Source organism: Dicentrarchus labrax, unplaced genomic scaffold (genome assembly GCF_905237075.1).
Source record: "Dicentrarchus labrax unplaced genomic scaffold, dlabrax2021, whole genome shotgun sequence".
Classification (NCBI taxonomy): Eukaryota; Metazoa; Chordata; class Actinopteri; family Moronidae; genus Dicentrarchus; species Dicentrarchus labrax.
The window spans coordinates 19,566,524-19,587,561 of record NW_026136701.1 but is presented as its reverse complement, the minus strand read 5'-3'; the positions used below and the strand labels follow the sequence as shown (position 1 = coordinate 19,587,561).

Here is a 21,038-nt window from a genome sequence, read left to right as displayed (position 1 = left end):
GAAATAAACTACTGCCGGCCAGAAAAGACATCTCAGCTCACAACATCAGTCTTAAATGCAGTGTGCTGCCACTTCTCCATGTCAAGGCAATATTTCATATTTTCATAGCAGTTAACATTTGATGAGCATGTAAAATGTGAAATGCAATGACTCACATCAAGAAATGACTAAGGTGGTGTCAAAACCATGTCATGACACTAATGGTGATGATAAAAATCTTGATGGTGCAATGAACAGAGAGACTGTAGTGTTTTCACAATCGGAAGCTGAAAACTCGTAAAACCAGAGTTCGATTCTGATGAAATTGCCTTGAGCAAAATTGTTAAAGGTACATGGTTTTAATTGGCTTCTATCAGCAACCAGGGAATTGCAACATTGACAAGTCCTGTGAAAGGCCTACAGCAACCAAAACATGTAACTTAGAAATAATAATGAATGTTTTCCAAGTTAAAAACAAATCAGCGAGATTTCTAGTGAGGAGATTCAACACAAACATCTAATCGGAGGTCACATATCACAGAGAAAAAACACTATACAAACAACGAAACTTTAATTTCCTTTATGGCGCAAGAATATACATGCCAAGAAAACACTGTTTTCTTGGCATGTAGTCCCAAAACAAGTTGAAACCTGGAAACCCGGGTTGTAGTCATTTGTACTGATCAAATACCCTATAAAACACCAGGAAAGTGTAAATCTTAACCGTATCCAATATAATTTTAAATTGTTTCAGCAAAATTCCTCCAAATTAAAAAGCTAAAACAAACATGGCAAACCATATATATGCAGAGCTCCATGTGTCTTGAAAAGGTTGTTTCGGTATGCAGTTGAAACTCAGGTATATTCTGTGATTTTTCTGCTGTGCTGGAGAACATTCTCTTGTCCTTTGGGAGACAGCGGACCTGTCTCTAGAAAGGAGGAATGTTATCTAATGGTACTAGATCAAAAGCCCCATCATTACCAGAATCCTCCGCTGTCAGGTTGTGAATTAGAAAGGTACTCCTTCAGACCAGCTGCAGACCTTTTTTGAAGTTCCCTGGCAACTGTGAGTTTCTGGACATGTAATGTCGAGAAAAAGATGTAATTTTTGGAAAGGTCAAATGGGAAATATGCAAGGATTCAAAGCTTCTGCAGTGGTGAAAAAATAGCCCCTTGCTTGGTGAAAAACACGTCAAACATCAAACTTTGGAGTGATACAGCGCCTTGTAATATTAATAGTTCAGTCCTATGAGTCCATCTTATGCCTCTCTAATTTTTTGATAAGAAAATAGGCCATAATTATGTAGCAGTGTTAAAAACTTTGGGTAGAAAGTTTGAAAAATGTCTTAATGGAATCTCACAGCTTTACTGTGTCAACTGTGTTTAGTAGTCCTGTGTTTGGTGGCAGTAAACAAATTACGGCCTCACCGGTTAGAAAAGACCTTTATTTGCTTGGCATGCATTATAGTCCCCGGTGCAGAGGCAAAAAATGACTGCGACACAATGGCAGTAATAAATATCTCAGGAGCCAGGCAAGTGCAGACAACAAACCTGGCTGGATAAACAGCATAGAAATCTCATTGCGCCTCTTCCCAGGCAAGATAAATACATACAGAAGCTATATCGGAATGATTTAATACCGAGCCCTGGTCCTCCGACAACTTAATCCTCTCCTTTCCTTCGCACCATTCAAATCATCTACAATGACCAAGGTCTGTTGTGTAACTACTATTCCCCCACATTACTTTTTCACTCTTTCTGATTCTCTTTTTGAATGCAGGTGGGTTTCTGTAATGTCCATGCTGACATTTTATTAATAGCTGCCTGTTCCCTCATGTTGTTAGAGGATGTGAGTAGTCAGTTTATGTTTAACATTACCTTACTGTAGGTTGTTTACGAACATGATGCATGCTGTGAAAGTTTGGGTTTACTTCCAAGTAGAACAGGTTTGGCTTCCGTTTTAGGCAGGGCTGTTATGTGTCACAACATGCTGTAGGAGTACAGAAGCACAAACCTGCACAAAAACAAAACCAGTCAGGGACACGCACCTTCACACAAACACACACGCCAATCTACAGGTGTACCCTTCCCTCCCGTACTGTATTTCTGAGCTCCATTGTGACGGTCTGTGTCACAGATTTAATTTCTCCCACCATCTGCTGGCTGGAGGCCCAGCATCGTAGATCATATCCAGCCTGACAGATACAAACTGCATCTGTCTATGCATGCTTCTCCCAAGGACTCACACAATATGGCAGGGTGGAATCACCCTCCTGGCCACCCAATCTGCATCCTTACATCCTTACTTCCAAGGACTTTGAATTCCAAGGCATTGTAAGGGGACAGATAGCTTTTTAGGTTTGGTCAGGGGGATAGCAGCTATATTCGGGTCCCTGTTTACCAAACCAAAACATACATGGAATTAAAAAGACCACAAACATAAAAAAAAATCAAAAATCAAATGAATAAAACACTGACACTGCCGGATATTCTTCCCTCTTCAACCATTTAAGAATTTGTTCTGTGCCAAGGAATGTGAATGAATGGTTTGTTGAGATTTTGGTGGTGGTATGTGTGGCTTTAACCCTGCAGAAGCTACGTTGCTGGAGTGTCCTCGAGCAGGAAAAATCGTCAGTTTTAAATTTAGGATGAATGTGGTACGATCGATACATAACTTCACATTTTCAGTTGCTGGCTTAACTGACCCTGGTTAATTGATTTGTCCCAAGAGACACCAGAGTAAAATGTCCATGTTATATGTAGACATCTGGAGGGAGTCGCTGTTGCTTTGAGGCAACATGTTATCATCTGTACTGTGCTTTTGGCAAGCTGTATCTGTAAAGACTGCGATGTCTGGTATGTCTGCGCCGTCAGTGCTGATCATGTCTATAGCCTCAGGGGAGAGAGAGGGAGAGAGAGAGGCAGAGAAAGACAGAGAAAGACAGAGAGAGGGAGGTCAATGAGTAAAAATAACATTAATACAGTGGTTGATTGAATACAGAAGAAGCAAGACTGTTTTTCTTACCACAGGTGGGGAATTAGACCAGTTCTTTAACTTGATCATTACAGTTTTGGCTGCTTCCCACCACTTTCTAAATGGTGGAAAGCATGTAATTTGGTATTAAAAACTCCAAACACATCTGCAGCCTGTCCTAATGACTTAAGAACGGATTTACATTTCTCTAATTTCCCCACGTAACTTCAACCACTTTGGGAAAAATTCAACATTCTGAAAGGTGTTAAGGAAAGGCTAATGCTGAGATGTGTTTATCCTGTTTTAAGTGGGCCACTGGTTTTCAAATAATGTTTTAACACGTCAGAGCAACACATTTTTCTTAAACATCAGAAGCAGGAAAAAGAAAATGGAAAAATGAATTAGTATAAAATTCTTCCTTTTCGTGCCATCTGATGCACTGACGAGGTCAACTCCAGTCTTTGGAGAAGGCGTAAAAACTATTCCTCTTGCTTGCGTCTTGTTAAAGTTATCTTTGTTGTCTCGTGTATACAGTCACGTACACAGGGTGGACACAATAATAATATCTGTGAAGTATGAATGAAGATCACAGTGGGGAGAAACAGAAACATAATATGTTATCCAATACAACAATCACAAACTACAGCCCATACAAAATACCACAAAGTTGAATCATCTACTCATTCATCTAGCTTATTGCAGAGTTCTTTTACTAGATTGCACAGTATTGCACACTCACATGTAAGTGTTCCTGTTATTGTGTCCACACTCCTACTGCATAGCTTGTACAGTAAAATATTTTTGCTTCTGGCTTCTGTCATACATTTATTGAGAGCCGAGCTGTTGCCTGTCACTGATTTAAACTTCAAGTTATGGCGCTGTTGTGTGTCAGAACATATTGAACTCCATCTCTGGATGTTGTCTCTGGGCTTCAGAAGATATTGGAGATGTGACAAGACATTCACATCCGGTAATATCTGCACATTGTCAGGAATAGACAGGGTTATCCGTGAATTGACGTCTGCTTTTAAATATCTGCCACAAACAGATGCAACAGGCTTTTATTATTTAATTACATATTTTACTGAAGCCTTGTTTGTGAGAGCATGGCTGATGTGATTATCAATAGTGTTTCACCATGCGTGTGAGTGACATACTGCTTCCTCCATTAGAGTAACAGTCAGTTAACTGGTTATCATTTTTGCCTGGGATTGATTCTTTTTTTTTTAGTCCCTACATTTGTTTTTATTGGAGTGTCGTGTTTCACTCTAAACCAGGCAAGAGGCCAGCAGGGTGAGAGAGTCAGGCATCTAAATGTGACGATCCAATATTATTTTTCCAGAAATATAAGCCGTCTCACTGAATACGAACACACAGGGTGATGAAAACTGTCACTCACGAAGGTGCACCTGAATCAAATTGATATTTGAAGGGTCAAATGCAAGTCAAACACTTGAGCAGTCTGAGCCCTGCTAAAGCTACGGTGTCATTTTACATCAAATCAATTTGTTTATTGCTTCATGCTGTTTTTCTTTCTTTAGTTAAAAGTGTAATATGCTCAGCCAATGTTCAACCGGTCATCCAATCTTAGTGCCATTCTAAATTTTTCTTGTTCAACAGTTGTTAATAAATAGGGCCTATTGCATGTCATTTCCTCTCCATGGGGCTGAAAAAGTATAACAGTATAAATTGTAAATTGGAAATGGGCTGGAACGACTTACAGAATTTGTTGAACAGTTGATAAAAGCCCAAGCTGTATCCGAAAAGGTACAGAATTAAGGACAAGAATGACTTTTTCAGAGAAACAAAACGTATTAAACCTGAAGGCGTTGTAGAAGCGCTATTTTTGACTTTGAGCTATGCGCCATGTGGTGGTTTATTGACATTGACATTGATTTAATAGATTTTTAACAGTTGCTTCATAATATTACCCCTAGTTCATAATTGCATATTGTCTTGATTGGGTTAGTATAGATGATTTCATCCAAATTAATTTAAGTTGATAACAGCGAAAGCTGCCCTGCGTCTGTCTCTGCCCTTCCCTGAATCATGCAAAGCGTATGATTACACAACACTCCAAAATAGACAACATACCAGAAAAATAGAAATCCCTGTACAATGGACAGCAATTAACAATCTAATATGAAAGCACCACAAATTGATTCACACCATTGTCATTTTTAGGCTACAGTTGTTGTGTTGAAGTGCATTTATTTGTGTTTCTAATGTTTTGTCCACCCTCATTTATTTAGTACAATACATCCCTTCAAAAATGAATGAATATTCTAACTATTTTTAGACTTCTGTTATATTGCATTTGGTGCATCATATTGTGCAGAAGTTTCTATTTCTGTGTAAAAATAATAAATTAAACACGGAAAAATGATGCCCTGGGCTTGTACCCATGCAGGTAAAGAGCAAGGTCCACCTTAAAGCTCTTCAGGCCAGTGAGTCAACAGCTCCCCAGGCCCTGACTGACTATGGATGGATGGGCCCGCTGCATGTCAGGGGGGTTCTAATACCTACACTCAATGAGCTGGCTAATGGGAGTCTTTTCACCCTGACCCCCTTTCCTCACACATTTACACACCAAGCCCTACTTGCTTACCCACTGGGCCATAGAATTCAAGGGAGAACGGCTTGACTCGCTATCAGCCTTATAGCTTGGCCTTAAGCTTGACATTTTTCTCATGTTTAAGAGCCATAGTCCCATTTTCTCTAAGCTGCTAAGCTGTGTTTTTCAAGGTTGTAGTTGATCGGTCTGCTTACAGCTGTCAAAGGCACTGTTGATTTTGCATGCATTACATCTGCATCAATATTTTTAACCTGTTTCTCAAGGGAAGGTTGACTGAGCAAGCATGCTCGGAGTCAGGTCTGCACAGTCAGGGCATGTTCAATAATTAGTTAAGAGCTCTTACTTGTTTTTTTTATTTGTAATATAAGGATGATACCTCACCCATTTATTTACTATTACTGTTGAAGAAAGCAAATCTGTGTCCTTTCCCGATGAAACTACAGTGACGTTAGAACCTCACCACAGGATCATACCAATTACAGAAAATGTAATAATAAAATGTTTAATGGTATCATGTTCGACATAGTTATAGGCAAGCCAATCTACTATAACCACAGAATAGTACCAGCCATCAAGCAATTTGTGGACCAAGATCATGTTTTGACCTTCCCATCATAGTCATGTTTCTCTTGCTTCTTTGCTACTGTTGACCAGCATTGATGAAATTATTGCATTTGCCTCTTTCGAGGTGAGCAGTTAATAGGTTATGCCAAAATGTGATATTTCTGAACACCCATCACTTCTGCAAACCACTACAAAGTTCAGGCTGTCAACATCTACTCACAGACTCTGTGTATTATTCATTATCTCTGACTGAGAGAATAAGTAAAGGCTGTCACAGGAGCCCAGTCAGTGAGGATTTAATTAACACAACCTGCCACATTCCACTACATCCACTGCCTTTCTCAGAACTCATAAAAGCCATCCCTATCTGCCGTAATTACACTAAACATGTCACAATAAAGCTCTGCCGATGATTAATTTGAGTTGTGGAGAGGATCAATTAATTCATTTATTTGCAAACCGCCGCTCTGCTTCCTTTCGTAGACCGATTTCATTAACCGTCACACTTCCTGATTTTCCGTCTCGTCCTTGTTCTTTTTTCCAAGACACCTGAAGGAATAGCCTGTCTTATTAACCACATCATATTACCACAGAATTTACCATGAGCCCTTAGGTTTTTCCATCTTAGAGGCTGTTACATTAAAATGAGTAGTAAACCACAAACCATGTACTCCGTAATACTATAATCTCAAGGGTCTTCAATCAAACTCCTGTTGGTAGGACCACAAGGCAAGAAGTAGAGCTGTAATCTCAAAATGAAAGCCTACAGCTGTGCTACTCATATTGCGTAGTTAATGGAGGATGTGATTCTGTGCAGCAGTGCTTGTCCCAGAAGGTGACTCGGTCAGCATAACCATGTGAATTTAGAAGACCACCCCTGGGTTACAGTAATGGTCGGAGGCCACGGTTATGTACTAACCGGTGTGCCGTGGCATAAATAACAGGCGCAGGGCATCTGGCAGGGCCGTAGATCATACTGACGACAGGGGAAGTATGATATCAGATAGGAGAAAAAGAGAGAAGTAGGGATGAATAGGAAAGTGGAGAGAGAAAGATGATAAAAAGAGAGGGAGGGAAGGAAGGAAAGGAAGGAGTTGGGGGGGAATTAGATGACTGTTATTGATTATCTGCCTGTAGGCGAGGAAGTAAGGCCAAATGTTCTGCTCAGCCAGACAAAAAAGTGTATTATTTCAAAGGTCATGGCATGCATTACAGCCTTTTTACTCCAAGCACACTTGGATAAACAGCAGAATAACAGCACTGTGATGCGACCACTAGCATGTAGAATGTATTAACTACGGAATTAACAGTGTTTTTGCTATGACTGTGTTTTTGTGATGGTCCGTTGCATGCAGGTGTGTCTGTGCTTGCAGTTCATATGTTTGCTTGATGCATTACTCTCCATAGCAACTGCCATAACACCTAGTCTAAGTGATAGTGTGCGGTGAGACAACCGGCTTGACAAGATGTTCAGACCTACTGTATTTTCAATGCACAAACAGTACATTCGCCTCCATTCCCATGGAGATTTCCACCATTTTCATGTCATTACAACAGTATTACATCAATGGCCTCCTTTTCAGGTCTTTGATGTTGGGGTGTGCCGTGTCATCCCTACTGAGGAGACCTCTGCGGTGGGAGCTCTGCCAACTAGTTTTTCTCTGGAGAGCAGGAGGGTCCTGCTCACATGCCCCTCATGGCAGAACATGTGAGAAAACTCCTTGCCCTCCGATGTATTGCAAGTCAAACGCGCAGAGGCAGTTACATGAATACCAGTCGGTTCTGTCTGCCAGCCTTTTTGTGGGGCTTATTAGTCGCTCCCTGAATATCACACGATTTCAGAAAGAAACACCTGCACGCCGTACCTATCAAACACATACAAGGTGAAAGTTGACTGAATTACAGGAAATGTTAATAAGCAGCTGTAATAATGTATTGTAACCGTAAAAGGAAATGCTGTTATCCCCAGATTTTTAGCCGTGACCACTGTCCAACAGAATGTTAATACCACCATCACCTGTGTTCCTCATAAATCCATCCATCCATTAGCTATACCAGCTTATCCTTGAGGGTCATGATCCCAGCTGACCCTGAACAAGTCGCCCGTCAATCCAACAGCATTGACATGTAGTGATAGAAAGCACACACACACAGGCACGGAGAGACCATGCAAACTCTACACAGAGAGGCCCCCGCCAGCTGGCAAGTTTGGACACAGAGCCTTCTTGCTGTGAGGTGACAGTACTAACCACTGCACCACTGTGCCGCTCCTCATAAATCCTTTGCAGTTCAACATTTTCCAAATGAACTTGCTGAATGTTTTACACACCATCAGCGATCCAACTATTCATAGAGCTCTCTCAGTTGAACTTATGTTAGCTTTGGCTTTCTGTTTGCACCTCCTGCTGCAGCTGACACCTCTCACACACTTCCGTGTCTCAGGCAGATGCAAATGTCTGTCTCGACAATGTTCTTGGCTAGAAACAGCCGCAGGCCATGCGCTTTGTTTCTGCAGACGGCCTGTCTACTTCTCAGTGCCAGATTGACTCAGGACCAGATGAGGCGTACACAACACTTATTGCACTATATTTAGTTTCCCTTGCAGGTTGGACAAGCAGAAAGGTGAATAATTAAAAGGGTTTATCAGCTATACGTTGGAAACACTGAGCCTGTAATCTTCGTAGTTTTCACACTTAACACATTTAACAAAATGGATAGCTCTTTTAAACATTTAGGCATCAGTTAAGAGCTAAACACTACACATCCAGTTACACAGGAAAATGAAATACCAAAATGGCCTACATATTCTCTAGAAGTTTTTTTTAACCTGCAGTATAAAGACACTGATGTATGTTTAAAAGGGCAGATTTTAGAGCAGTAATTTTTCATGAGGCAAGTGGCTGTGTTGCTGTCACTGTGGTCCTTTGGTTGGCTCTATCAAAGGGAGACATCACCTTTAATTGTTGTCATCCATCACTTGGCAACAGGCACACGTGGAGATCATAAGGCCTTTTATTTCTTGCTTGAAATGAGATCGGCTCAGATGTATACGCTAAAGAACTTAAGAAAGGCTCACTCTGTCAGCCTAATCTTAGATGGCACATGTTGATGCTGAATTAGATTAACTATTGGACAGAATGAAGCAAGATGCTGTGGGCAGCTTGCAAGCATGCTCATGTAGTAGCAATATTCCTAGATGTTTCACATTCACATTCACGACTGCATGTTCTCTCTGAAGGGACCTTTTTCTGGTGTAACTCTAACTTAAAACATTTACAGCAGCACATGTCATTCGCCACATTTTGCACTTGGGTAAAGGAAGGAAGATACAAGGGCATACTGAAATGGAAATGAGGCAGGCATTTTTTATGCAGAACTGTTGTATCTTGTGCCACTGTGTCAGGGCTCCCCTGTTATGAAGGAACTGGGGTGTCTTGAGTGTTTTCCCCCATTGAGATGAGTGTGTTTGGGTTGAGGGGAAAAATGCTGGCTGACGTTAGTGTGGGATTGAGCTCCAGCAGCCTCCCAGTGGGACAGGAGGACAGGGACGGGTCTCTTTCAGCAGGGCTCTGATTAGACCCATCGCCCTAGCTGCCACGCTCCACTCACACTGGTAATTGGAGCTGGCAGGAGGTTGGCATGCACCCCTCCTCAACCCCCTCCTCTTCTCCTCCCTCCCCCTCTCCTTTTTACTTTTTTTCTCTCATCTAAATCTTACCTCACCTGCCTGTGGCTGTTACAGCAGAGGCACACCTCCTTGACACAATAGTTTATGATTACTGTATCATGTTTTCTTAATTTCAGTAATTACCATATTACTAGTACCTCTTCTCTTTACAAATTATGTTGCCAATGTTTCCTAATGTTTCGTGTATAGTCAAGGTCCCCACTGCTATCCTAATTGAGTAGTACAACTACAAAACCACATTAAGCCATAACCTTGTGCCCTCTCTTTTTTACTGTACTGCTATAACCACTGTAAACAAGTTCATCTGCTAAGCTGCTCATATTGCAGTATGGCTCTGTGCGTGATAAACGGCTGTTGAGAGAACAATGGTCCTTGTTTTTCATATCATGGAGAAACCAGTTCATGCATACCTAGCTTTACATCTGACGCATTTGTGGCTTCACTCATTTGCAAGTACAGGGCGTTTCTATGACTTTTTGTTGTAACAACTGTAACACAGAAGCACTTTACAAATAACAGACGGATTGAACTCCTCAGTATGAGACATCTACTACACTTTAATAGATCAGTAGCAGTATAACTCAGGCTCTTCTTCCATCAGACTCCACAATGCCACAGCACCCAGTACCTCCAGCCACTCTTTGCACACGCTTTACCTTGTAATAATTGCACCTGTACAGTCAGTTATACACTGTTTAAAATATTTTGCACACCACGTTTCTAACTACATACTGCATATAGTGTATATATCATTCATCATTATAGTCTTTATATTTTCTATTATCTCTATAATATTTTTAATTTATTATTCTTTATTGTATTTTTGCACTTCTGTACTTTTTCCTCTACATTTCCCCTGTGCTGCTGTGCCAAACTTGAATTTCTCCCACAAGGGATCAATAAAAGAACATCTTATTTTACGGTTTGCATGCACCGTGCATAATTGTTTATGGTTGTTTAGTCTGTATACATGCAGAATATGTTACCAGTTTGATAGTTGCAAGTGTCACACATTACTTTCGTTTTTCTTTTTTTTTTGTTGTAGCGCTGTTCATCTTAGTAATGGAGCGCCTACGTGACATTATCGCAGGTTTCTCGCCTTACTCATATTTTCCTGCCCGGACTAGACATAGTGGTGGAGCTCTTTTTGATGAATTACACTCCAGCACAAGGGGGCCTTTTTTATTAAAAATGCCCTGTATCTTGAAAAACATCAACCTGCATTGCCTGCACTATTTCATTGGATTTTCTCCAAATTTCCCCATCCCCTGTTCTTTTCCCTTCAAATTAAAGTGGACTGAACAAAGGCATGTCTTTGTCTTCCCAGGATGACAAGTTGGCAGACAAGGCCAGCCGCAGGAGTTGCTGTAGTAGAAATAGACAGACAGGGCTCAAATCTTACCCATGAGCTCAACAAGATCTTTGATAAGTATGTGTATAGAGAGAACTCTCAATTATTCTTTTTTTTTTTTAACCAAAAGCCAAGGACATAGATAACTTTAAAAAGCTATCATAAACATGGTTTTGCAACTATTGCAAGAGAAAGAGAAATTTAATCTTTTCATACTGAGCATTATGTTAACATTGCCATGTCAACATTATTAACTCTTTAATCTCTTTTGAAAGAGATTTTCAGAAGTTGCAATGTTCTTTATGGGTGTTTTAAAGTTAATCCACTTAAATATTTTGTTCTTTCGTTTCTTATTTTCGGTCTATCATGACATTTAAAATATTTAAGACATTGTGTGACTACATAAAGGATTATGATTTGTAAAAACATGAATGATGAAAAACAGTTATTGTTATTGCAACCCTGGGCTGCTGGGACAGGGTGTTAAAAATGTGAAGGGGCTGCATGTCAAAGACTCAATCATCCTTGGTATGTGGCCTGGCCCTGGAGAGCACCATTGCATATTGGGACATACAAAAGAAACCTTAAAATCTAAAAACATTTAAGGTCCAGCTGAAATCTTAACACTGCATAAGTTTATTATTTTTGCTTTTAATGGCATGTTTTGAACAGGCAGAGTGGGGTTTGGTTGTCTTTTGTGCTTGTATGAGAACAATTGTCTGCAGATTGTTTTATGTTTCATTTCTATACCAATAAAATCCCTTTTGTTTGCCCAAGAAATAGAACTGCTATTCTGTATTCTTCCTGGTTACGCTACCCCAGGATTAACTAACCTTGGTTCTTTCCCGCTCTCTGTACAGTACAGACAATGAAAATAACTTTGGAGCTGATCAATGCTGTGCATCCTGCATATGTATTACATCTACTCTGCATGCAGCCCGGCCAGTCTTCCGTTCAACAATTTGCCATGTTAGAACTGACACAAAAAGTCAAGCCATGGTGCGCTTTTGACTAATCAGATATACTGTGACAGAAATTCCGGTTGTAATAACAGTTCATGTGCACTGCAAACATTAAGTAGAAGTAGGGGATAGATTCATGCTCATGCTTAGCTGCAGCTGTGTGACTTTTAAAGTATTCCCTGTTTATGCTTCCTGATATGACAGAGCCGCTGACTCGTGTAATAACTCCTTTGGGGTCCTTCACCCTGTTTTTATCAACGGTTTGCATTTTTCACAGCCCGGGAACATTTGCCAATAATCTAAATCATAAATAGCAGCAATACATTCCATGCTCATATTCCAGTTTTCTCACTGAAATGCACAGTTCCACAAAGCACTATAGCATGAATAGCTTTTCCCCCCTGGTAAGGCTAGGCACTTCTTTCTGTGGGAAGATGTGTGTTACAAATCTTGAAGTTGCTGCAGGTGAATTTTGGAGGAAATAGAACAAATCTTCAGACGTTCACCTCAAAATATAATATGACAGACGTCTCAGTCCTCCTCTGTACAATCCCTAGGGTAACTGCTAGATGTGATTGACATGATGGTGTCATGCTTCATTGAATCAGTCGGTTTCCACCATATAGTTACTTTATACTAGACCTAGAGGGAAGCTACACCATTTTCTGCTTGAGAGATGGAGTGATTTAGGGGCTCAACCGCATGTCACATGTACAAAGGTTGGGAATCAGCAGGGGACTGGTAGTTAGACTTGTACAGTATTTTCTTGATCTTTACACTCTTTACTGTGTGAAAAGAAGAGGCTGTTAAGCAAAATCTAGGAAACTTTTTGGGAACTCCAGTTTTTCCAAAATCAAGATGATAACTCAGTATGGAATAGTATTGCTGCATCACACCAAGGACATGCACAACACCTAATTCAGTTCTACTGCAAGGTCCCCAAACACAGCCTTTTATCCCTGAACACAACCACCTGAACCCATACAAACTGTGCCTCCCACCCCAGTGAATCAGTACATGAGAAAATTGGTGCCATGTCAGCAGCCACAAAGGGACCTCCTCTCAGGTGATCTGTGGCCATTATGAACGTGTTCTAAGTGAATTGTAAGTAGGTGAAACTGGAGTTGAGCTCCCTCTAGATTTAGTATTATTTAAAGACTTACCCACATTGTAACTTAAAAGGAGAATGGCAGAGAAATGTATCATTTTGCTCATCTTTGTCCATTATTAAATGTTTTCTCTACCTTCTCTCTTCTGTTTCTCTTTGAAGGTTAGAGAGAGCAAACCACAGAGGAACACAGGGTGCTACTGTTACCATTATTCATACAGTGACACAGTGTACAGTATTATTTCATTGTGCTGTAGTTGTCTGTTTTGTAGAGGTATCCTGATTTCATTTGGGATGTCTGAAAACAAATCCTATATCATTAGACAGGAAGTAAGCCTCGCCACAAAGATAAGAGGCCATGCAGAGATCTGTCAACTACATCTGAATATGAGACGGTCCGGGCTACAGGCCAAACACAAGGGTGAAAGGAGGAACAACTGTTCTGCTGGGGATCAGAACAAAGTACAACACCCATGCACCTAATCATGCTCCAGCCATATAAGTTTACATATGGATTTTAGACTCAGACAAGCCGAGGGAGGGCGAAAAATTGAGAAAATCCTTTTTAATACATCCCTTAGACTCCATCTTAAGTTAGAAAGCCTTCTTGCTGATGTAATCTTAGAGCCAATCAGAATGAAATAAAAACACAGGTCAACGTTACAAAGGTCTGCTGAAGAAAGTGCACCAGCAGTACTTTTAATGGTGCGAATGTAGTCAAAAGTAGATAAAGTTGCTTCGTGTGATGTGTTGTACACGCACACTTTTGGACTGTTTTACGTCATTTGACCACTCCAGTGGGGTGGTTAACATTTTCTTCTTTTTATTCTCCTCACCTATCTTGACACAAATTCTCTCGAATATAGTGTATTTTTAACTAACTGTAGACCAGCTATCATTTGCTTATTCTTAACCTGCAGTTAGTTATCTTCTGATGGTGAACCAAAGGCAGGAGTTACAATCATTAGCACTGTTCTAAGGATTTCATTTTAGCACTTTTCCCTCAAGGACACATCTACATATGAGGAAAGAGATAAAAGAGATTGCAAGTTTGAGAGCGAGCTGATAATAAGGCCTCTCAAAGGCCATCGTGTTTCCTCTTGATTAACACTGTCCAGAGGTTAAGTTAGGATTTATTATTGGGGGATGGGGGGTGCTGCAAATGATTTACGATTTGCAGCACAGTTAGACCATGTCATTTTCTGTGACAAATGAAATTTATATTTCATTGAAGAGACAAAATGTATATTGCAGAAACATTTTGTCACAAAGCACAATAACTTGGGCCATTTATTTTAAAGATAATAATTCTGTTATGTTCTTAACTCAACACAGTGTGACATTACATTGTTTAATCTGAATATCAGAAAGAATTTAGAGGTAAACAATTGCCTAAGTGTTCCAAGTTTGCCTACCTTTGCAAGGTTGAAACATCTAACTGGTGGTACACAATGACACTACTTGTTATTACAGAATGAGACAGCGCTTAAGTGGGAGTTGAGTGGGTTTTTTTTTTAGCTAGAAAAATACAGCTAAAACGCTTTTTACTCTCATGACTAGACTGTTTTGCATAATTAAAACGCGTACTGTTTTCAATGTCAATGATAAAGAGTATATACTGGGGTGTACGTCTTCCTGATGGCATTTGGACTCCCTTATGCCAAGGCTCAGCCTGAGATAGCCTAGGACTATTTATTGTTCATATTTTGTTAATCTTATGATTTGATGTCAGTATATATTTTAAAGAACCAGAACCTTTCACCTTAGAATCCAAAATTCTGCTTTAAGGATTATACTTTATGGATATGCTGTTACATTCATTATGATGAGTTGGATTATTCAAATAGGTTTGTTTAGCTTGCTAAGCTTAAGGCGGCTCATTTATGCATGGGTGCCCAGAGGAAGATTGCAACTATCCTTCCTCTGTCTAAACCTGAGACTCCCCGTGCTGGGTAATAAGCCTGCTATGATAATCAATCAGAGACAGATTTTCTTCCAGCAAATTTTAAATCCAAATTATACCAGATCTACCATTCCCAGTTCTATATTGTGCTCTTACACACATGTTTGTGTGTGTGTGTTGTGATTACTGTTCAGCTTGTAGCACCTGAATGTATGTATGCAATGTATTTGCTCTCTTTCATACTCTTCTCTGTCCTTGCCACCTCAACAGCTCTGATGCACTCAATGCCTCTCACAGTAATTGAGAGCCTATTCTGTGTATTTTTGTAAATACTGTCTTCCTCTTGTTTTGTTTTCATTTGTTTATTTCTTGCCCTGTGTCTCTAGATAGACTAAAAAAATCCACCTTTGTAAACTTTCAGATAACCAGACCCCCCATGGCTTTCCCACAATCGATATGGGTCCTCAGCTGAAGGTGGTTGAAAAGACCAGAACTGCCACCATGCTGTGTGCCGCCGGCGGAAACCCGGACCCGGAGATCTCCTGGTTCAAGGACATGCTTCCTGTGGACATCAGCAGCAGCAACGGGCGCATTAAACAGCTTCGTTCAGGTACAATTTAATTTGATCTGATTTAATGATTTCAGTGTTGACATACTGATAATGTAAATACAGCAGAGGTAGGTTGCAGGGTACAAGACGGCTTCAAATACCAACAGATATGAGTCATGTTAGACACGAGGATGATGTGAAAACACAAAAGGCCTTTGTTGTCATGTATGACTTCAGGTATTCTCTTTCATCACGAAAGACATGAAAGTTTTATTCAAAGTTTGTCACCTTGATAAGTTACAGAATTTCATTCCTCACAACAGCTGTAGCCACTTCTAAAGTAACACAGAAGTTGGAATGAAGTTGTTCCTGCGTTCCTGCAATCTTTGACAGTGATGCATGAGCTTGTAACTGTCCAAAGTACAGAAAGAGAATTTTTCACCATATTAAATAATCCTTAATCCCCTTTTAAACATGCAGCTGGGTGACAATGAGGCCGGCCGATGATGCATTAGCCAGGATTCAACCTTGCAAAAAAATAAAAAAATCAATGAGGTGCTCTTTGTTCACAGTAGCAGTGCACTTGATAAATAAACGGTGCCTGGCTGACCTGGATTAGATGGAAAACGGTGCAAGGTGGAAAGATTAGTGGCTTTTGACCAGGTGCAGCCCTGTCACTCCTTACTAAATCTACCTCACTTAGAGAGTGTCGGGCCAAGCTGTAGGTCTGAGGCCCCAAAGATTAAAGATGAGAGCTACTCCAGAAAAAGCCTGGCGCTACAGCTGCCCAGTGGAAGCCGAATACAGGTCACTGGAGCATGTTCACTTGGACTGTCCATATTCCTGAAATATTAAAAATGTGGCCCAACTACAAGCGCAGCCCAAATTAGATACAGATTTCTCACAAATTAGATACTAACTCAACTACTTAATTGTTTGATAATGTTTTTTATAAGAAGGATAAAACTGAGCCTAAAACTATGAATTCCTTTTTTTTTTTCATCTAGCAACAAACTTTTAATTAGTTTTCTTTCTTGCATATAGTGAGAGTGCCTGAAAATGTGCTGATATGCAATGCCCTCAGACTAACAATTCTTTTTATCCACAACCCTTTATTTGACATCTGCTGCCGTATCAGGATTTACATTACTGCATATGACCTGAAATGAGGCCAATTTTGCAATGGCATAAAAAAGCGCATTAATTTGCTGCCAAAGTTTAGCAGAAAAAGCAGACACAGTTCCTCTTATTGCATCACGCTTGCTCAGTTGTGAGCACACAGACACATTTGGTCTATCTTTTCACACCATCCAGTTCATTCACTCTGTAGAGATACTAACTTCTTTTCAATTTAATACCTCTGACCTGAATACTTTTTCTGTGCATCATTCTATTTTAATGTGTATGACTTTCATTCATTTCTCTTGGCCATTTTACTAACTGCTTTCTGCACAAATGCAGTCTGTACAAAGAGTGGGGGTCATCTTAAATTAGAAAGCTTTATAAAAAATTCTATTTTATGCTGTTTTAATGTTGCGATGAAGCAAGGACTAATGTGGCTGTAGCTGTTGTCAGCAAACACAAAAGCAGCAGCATTATGTTTCAAAATGTTTTCCTGACAGAAGGGATCCTTCTCAAATGCTGTGTTGTTTTTGGTCATTTACAGTCACATGTACAGTCCAAAGTATATACTTACTTTATAGCACTGATTAAATACACGGACTTTGTCACATTGCATTTAAGTGGCTTCTACTCTGTATCAGTGTTTTTTTTTTCCTTTTTATCTGTGGCCTGTCAGAAGCCATGTTTTTCTCTCCCACTGTTGTAAGTGGATTACTAACTAATCTCTCAACCCTGTTTGCATCGAAATTACTCCCACCTAGGTGGTACACCAATTAGAGGTAAGGATGATAAAGTGTGTTGGAAAATATCACATCCACACCATCCCCTCACATCCATATCAGACCCCTGCATTCCCCCACCACATCACCAGGTTCATCCACACTGTTAGCGCCAAACCCACCCTCTTCAACTTCCCCTTTCGTCTCTTTCCAACATGTTCTGTCTGCTGTCTGCACCTTAACAAACAAATGATCACCAACCGTGATGTAAGGAGAATGGAAATGCAATAGAAAATCCATGGTGATATCTAGTAAAGGAGCTTTTTCAAGGCTCCATCTATTCTGTAAGAAATGAACCACATCTGTGAACAAACACAGGCACATTCATACAGAAACAAATATCTTTTGCCTTCAGCCTCTCCTCTGGCTTTTCAGCAAAAAGGGGCGAGGACTTGCATTTTAAACTAAAGGCCACTGTCGTCACAAGAGGATCTGCCTGCCTCCTCTATGCAGCCTCAATGTAAACTGAAATGGCTGCATTTGCATACAGCCTATGCAGCATTGCCCCCCAGCATAAGAACAGGATGCCTGGTCGAGATTGTTAAGGTGGAATCTTCAACCCCTTTTAATGGTAATCGTCTGCTTTTCCCCCCCGAGTGAAAGCATGATTTCCGTTCAACAACAGTGAGGTAAATAGTGGACGTCTGGGGCAAGCTGAATACATTAGCTGCTACCAGCTGTCTGCCTCGCTATCTGTGTGTCCATGGCTCATGATACAGCCCATATTCAATTAGATGTTTAACTCTTCAGGAGTTATGGCAGCCTTATGGCCCCTTATGCAGTTTCTTTACTGGGAAACAGTGAAATGACCTTGTAGAAGATCTGCCAATGTCTGAGTAGTTGGAAGTAATTGAAGGGGTTTAGTGTTGAAGCTCTGACAACTGCCATAGCAGTAACCTTCTATATTCCTGTAGTACTCACACTGTTTTCTCCCATGGGAGAGTGGGCAGATTGACAGATTGGTGACAACGGCATTAGTATGCAGGTGCATGTCAGTGCTGAATCAGACAGCGATGAGTTCAGCGTGCAGAGCAAACACCTTGGAGAGATGTGTTGTCATGAGATCTGAGGTGGTATTACCACATGTCACTGCCCCGCCCTGTTTTGCTTCTCTTTTTTGGTCTCGTCTTGATTCGAGTCCCTTTTGGTTGGTGGTGAACCTGTTTGTTACATTCATCTCATACCGCATGATGTGAAAAAATGTTTCCTGACATCATCTTATGCTGAGTATTTTTGTCATTTTCAAACTGCATGGTGGCTGGCTCCTTTTCATGCTCGTACCATGCTGTTTTGGAGACGTGATAACTGTTATCACTCACTTGTGACATACATAAACGTAGTGCTGAGAGGAGGAGTTTTGTTTTTAAACATATACTTTTTACATTTATGGGATGCAGGTAAGGTTGCTGTTGTAGGTCTCTAATTTAATTTGTAAAATTACAATCGCTTCATCTTGTCAGCCATTTGCAGTTTAGTAGCAATGATTATGTGATGGTTATGGACATGGAATGTCAAAAGGACCACACCAAGACAGGTCTCCTGGGCTTTCATGCTTTGTTAGAAACAACATGTAAGCCTCCTGTCTGATGACTACAGCTACTTGGGATTGTGAATACTAATCCAAGCCATCTGGCAGAGGACCGTCTCCCTTGAGGGCTTTGGTGAGACGTGGTCGAATAGTTGGTTAAAAAAAAGAACACAATTATGACCTCATTGCTAAATGCATTCTCAACAAAGATTGAAGAAAATATGTACTGGCACTTGCTTTGCAGCAAAAGACCATCCAGCAAATGCTCTGACTCACTCATTTTGGTTAAATATGGGTGCATTTTAATTCTTATTTCAACAATTGGGATATCCGAAAACATGATTTAATCATTAATAGAATTAAGTAGAATACTTAATCAGAGTAGAATTCTTCCTGAGACCCACAGCTGTAAATAATGTCAAACAGTTAAACTGTGTAAAACTCACATCCATTCTACTATTGTTAGGTTTTTTTCTGCAGTATAGGTTAGCTTCGTCCTAACATCTGGCAGAGATAGATAACCCTCCATGACACAAGCACTTTGGTTTGTCAATTACTTCCATAAGCAGAAGGCCTAATCATGCTGTGATAGTTGTGACATGTTATTCAGATGATTAATTGACCCTCAGTCATGGCTCTTTAATACGACTAGGCAAATATTCTGTTAGCAGTTTCATTACACCCAGAGCAGCTAAATGCTTATGTAATGCCGTAAGCATTTTCTTGACAAAACTGTGTCCATGTCTGAGATACTTAAATACGCATGAACTGGGTTAAACTAGTTGACTACAGGCTCTCTAGCGAGTCACTGTACAGATATCTGCTGTGGTTTCATGCCAAGTTACATCTCATATTCCACAACTGTCAAGACAGCTAAATTTGTTAATCCTCTACGCAGGAGCTCTGCAAATAGAGAACAGCGAGGAGTCCGACCAAGGGAAATATGAATGTGTTGCCATGAACAGTGCTGGGACCCGTTACTCCGCTCCTGCCAATCTCTACGTACGAGGTAAAGTCAAATGTTTTTCTCAATTCTTGAATTAATCTTTCATGTCTGTTGTCTCAAGCATTGGCAAACCACAAACAACTGTCAAAGTTTCATGTCTTTCTTATTGTAAATGTTGTTCACTCACCAGTGACCATGCATCTTTATATCTCTTTCTCCCTTTGAGACCCTGCACCCTCAGTGGTGCATCCACACAGGTGATTTCAGGTTATTGTATTTGAGTTATTTTGGATGGTTAGAGCTCTTCTCAGGAGTGTGCAGGCTGTGTTTGATTGACATCTTCCTCACTCTCCCGTTAGCTTTGTTGCACCTGCTAGGGTAAATTACACCTTTTTAATTCTGATTGGTGCATGGAGTAATTTGCAGCATAGCCCTGCCCACCATCAACCTGAGCAGAGTTCTAATTATCCAGGATAAGTGAAAACATCTGTGAAAAACACTTGCAGGGTGTTTGATTATGTCATTCCCACATTTGATCACCACATTTATACTACTATTTCTCTGTCTTGTCTCTCCTTCAACCAATTCCCCCACCATTATCTTTGCCATGCAGTTCTTCCCATACCAATGAGCTGAACTAACCTCAACCTCTTGTTTGGCTGTGAACTCGACCAGGTGCGGCCTCTGTGAAAACAGCTGCATTGAAACCGTTTCCTCCGCTGGCACTGAAAGCCATGCCAGGCCTCCTTTCTTTTTTATTTTGACTGTATCGAAAGGCTCCATTATAACCCCCCCGCACAACCTAGAGCTCCTACAGACATGGTGGGGTCTGGAGTTTCAGGGTTTGGTTTTGTTTGTGGTGTCTCCGTGAGCAGACTAATGCAGGGCAAGGGTAGCACTGTACCCATCCTGGAAAAAAAGCTGGTATAGGGGAGAGAGTAGTCTAGGTCAGCCCCTGCGGATAACACCACCATGTCTGATGTACATGAAACAGAATAGCTGCTCCAGT

At 40.6% G+C, this 21,038-nt stretch overlaps 1 protein-coding gene across 14 annotated transcripts in view; it reads left to right on the top strand.

Moving 5' to 3' along the window:
* The window catches only part of LOC127379237 (receptor-type tyrosine-protein phosphatase F), a 158,814-nt gene that overhangs the window by 71,160 nt on the left and 66,616 nt on the right, over window positions 1-21,038 (top strand). For 7 of the 14 annotated variants that reach the window (XM_051428734.1, XM_051375356.1, XM_051429334.1 and 4 more), the window contains exons 5-7: window positions 15,526-15,714; window positions 17,538-17,555; window positions 19,982-20,092. In XM_051428734.1, coding sequence (XP_051284694.1) covers window positions 15,526-15,714; window positions 17,538-17,555; window positions 19,982-20,092 — 318 coding nt within the window. The remainder of the gene's footprint in view (window positions 1-15,525; window positions 15,715-17,537; window positions 17,556-19,981; window positions 20,093-21,038) is intronic. The other 7 variants (XM_051375275.1, XM_051429422.1, XM_051429246.1 and 4 more) reach the window with 1 other exon arrangement.